Here is a 2320-nt window from a genome sequence, read left to right as displayed (position 1 = left end):
CCGCCCCCCCCGGGCCCCAGCTCATACGACAGCCACGCGTTGTAGCCCGAGTCGGCGTCCACAGCGCGCACCTTCGCCACCACGTGGCCCGCGCCCACAGACCAAGGCACCAGCTCGCTCACCGCGCCCGCGCTGACACCCGCCCGGGGCGCCAGCAGCGCGGGCGCGTTGTCGTTCTCGTCCAGCACGAACCCCTGCAGCGTCACGTTGCTGCCCAGGGCCGGCACGCCAGCGTCGCGCGCGCTCACCTGGAACTGCAGCAGCTCCAGCTCCTCGTGGTCCAGCGGCTGCAGCGCGTACACCTTGCCGCTCTCCGCGTGCACCGACACGTAGCTCGACAGCGCGCGCTCGCCCACCCGCCGCTCCACCAGCGAGTAGGACACCAGCGCGTTCTCCTGCGCGTCCGCGTCCCGCGCCGACACCGTGAAGATGTGGCAGCCCGGCGGGTTGTTCTCCTTCACGAACACCGTGTACTCGGGCTGCGCGAACAGCGGCGCGTTGTCGTTCACGTCGGCCACCTCCACCGACACGCTGGCGGTGGCCCAGAGCGAAGGCGAGCCCCCGTCCCGCGCTGTCACCACCACGGTGTAGTCAGAAATGCTCTCTCTGTCCAGGGCGCTGTCCAGCACCAGTGAGTAGTAATTCTTGTAGGTGGACACCAGCTTGAAGGGGACATGGGGCATCAAGGAGCAGGTCACCTGCCCATTGGCACCTGCGTCACGGTCGGACACGCTGATCAGAGCAATGACAGTACCGACTTGAGCATCCTCACGGACTGGCAAGGACAAGGAGGTCAATGCAATCTGCGGGGCATTGTCATTTTTATCCAAAATTTTTACTAAAACTGTGCAATGACCTGCCATCGGAGGTTGGCCTCTGTCCGTCGCGTCGATACGTATTTTGTATACATTTATTTTTTCGTGATCTAAATTCCCCTGAATTACTATTTCTCCGGTATTAGGATCTATGCTAAACAGTTCAGTAACTGTGGGTGCAACGAGGCTATTAAAAGAGTATGAAATAGCCCCGTTCGCTCCTTCGTCCAGATCAGAAGCGTTCAGCCTGATAACTGTTGTTCCATTGTCTGCGTTTTCAAATATCCTTACTTCATATTCAGAGCGTTCGAAACTGGGAGCGTTATCGTTCACGTCCAGCACGGTGATCAGAAGCTGAACAGTGCCGGTGAGCTCGGGTTTGCCTCCATCTGTGGCCATCAGGAATAATTTATGTGTAGTAATGTCTTCTCTGTCCAAGGATTTCCTCAATACGAGCTCAACCTGTCTATTTTCATCATTCTTTGAATTCACATCTAGCATGAAGTAATCATTAGAGCTAAGCCTATAGGTTAAAACGGAGTTAGCGCCAATATCTGCGTCTGACGCGCCCTCTAGCGGAAACCGAGAATCCGGCAGTCTGGATTCTGAAACAAACAGCTGTTGTACCTTTACTGGGAACACCGGCGGGTTGTCGTTAATGTCCTTCACCTCCACGTCCACATGGAAAACCTGCAGCGGCCGGTCCACGATCACCTCCAAGTGGATGCTACACTCTGCGCTTCGCTCACACAGCTCCTCCCGGTCAATCCGAGAATTCACAAACAAAACGCCATTCTGTAGATTTACCTCCAGAAGGTGCCCGTTGTCCTTGGACGTCACCCGGAACAGGCGGGGCACCAGGTCCTCCAAGTCAAGTCCCAGGTCCTGTGCGATGCGACCCACAAAGGCGCCGTGTTTGGCCTCCTCCGGGATCGAATAGCGGAGCTGGCTGCTCCCCTCCTCCCAGGCTGCCAGGAGCAGAAGCAAGAGCAGCAGGCACCGGGATCCCGGGCTTCTTCGCCAGGAATACACCATGTCAAGTCCACGTTGTATTTTTGTAAGAAAATGTTGTCTCAACATTAAGATAAACTATTCTATTGTCTGGAGTCTTTTAATCCACTTCTGCTTCATCTGCCATTGTTCGGCTTTTAGAGAGAGAGACAGTTTTGCAACGTCTTTGGAGCTTGACTGGACAGAACTTCCTGGTAGACAGCGACATCATGTGGTTCCAAACGGTAATGATTCCATGAATTACCTTCGCAAAAGTTGTGTTCTTTTACGCAGTTCTTTTCGTTTATCAGACTTTAATACTAGAATTCACCTTTATTCACTGCAGGTCTTTATACTCCTTAGAATAGTTTTTGCTAGGGATCTCTTTCTTCATAAGAAAAAAAAACACCTCTTTTCTAGTATTATTAATAATAAATTAAAGTATGATTTGGATAGTCAAGGCTATCAGAGATATAAACTACGTTTCATAACTTTTGTTGGAAAGAATGTCTCCA

The 2320-nt window shown here is 52.9% G+C and overlaps 1 protein-coding gene across 1 annotated transcript in view; it reads right to left on the bottom strand.

The window, feature by feature from the left end:
• Positions 1–2110, bottom strand: part of LOC102485356 (protocadherin alpha-8) — a 189439-nt gene extending 187329 nt beyond the window's left edge. Inside the window, 1 exon segment of the mRNA XM_027774839.1 lies at positions 1–2110. Within this exon segment, the coding sequence (XP_027630640.1) occupies positions 1–1895 (1895 nt within the window). The 5' untranslated portion in view covers positions 1896–2110.
• Positions 2111–2320: the final 210 nt, after the last annotated feature.

Source organism: Tupaia chinensis, unplaced genomic scaffold (assembly GCF_000334495.1).
Source record: "Tupaia chinensis unplaced genomic scaffold, TupChi_1.0 Scaffold000484_1, whole genome shotgun sequence".
Taxonomy (NCBI): domain Eukaryota; kingdom Metazoa; phylum Chordata; class Mammalia; order Scandentia; family Tupaiidae; genus Tupaia; species Tupaia belangeri.
Note: the sequence above shows the minus strand (reverse complement) of the source record. Positions and strands in the feature narration are given on the sequence as shown.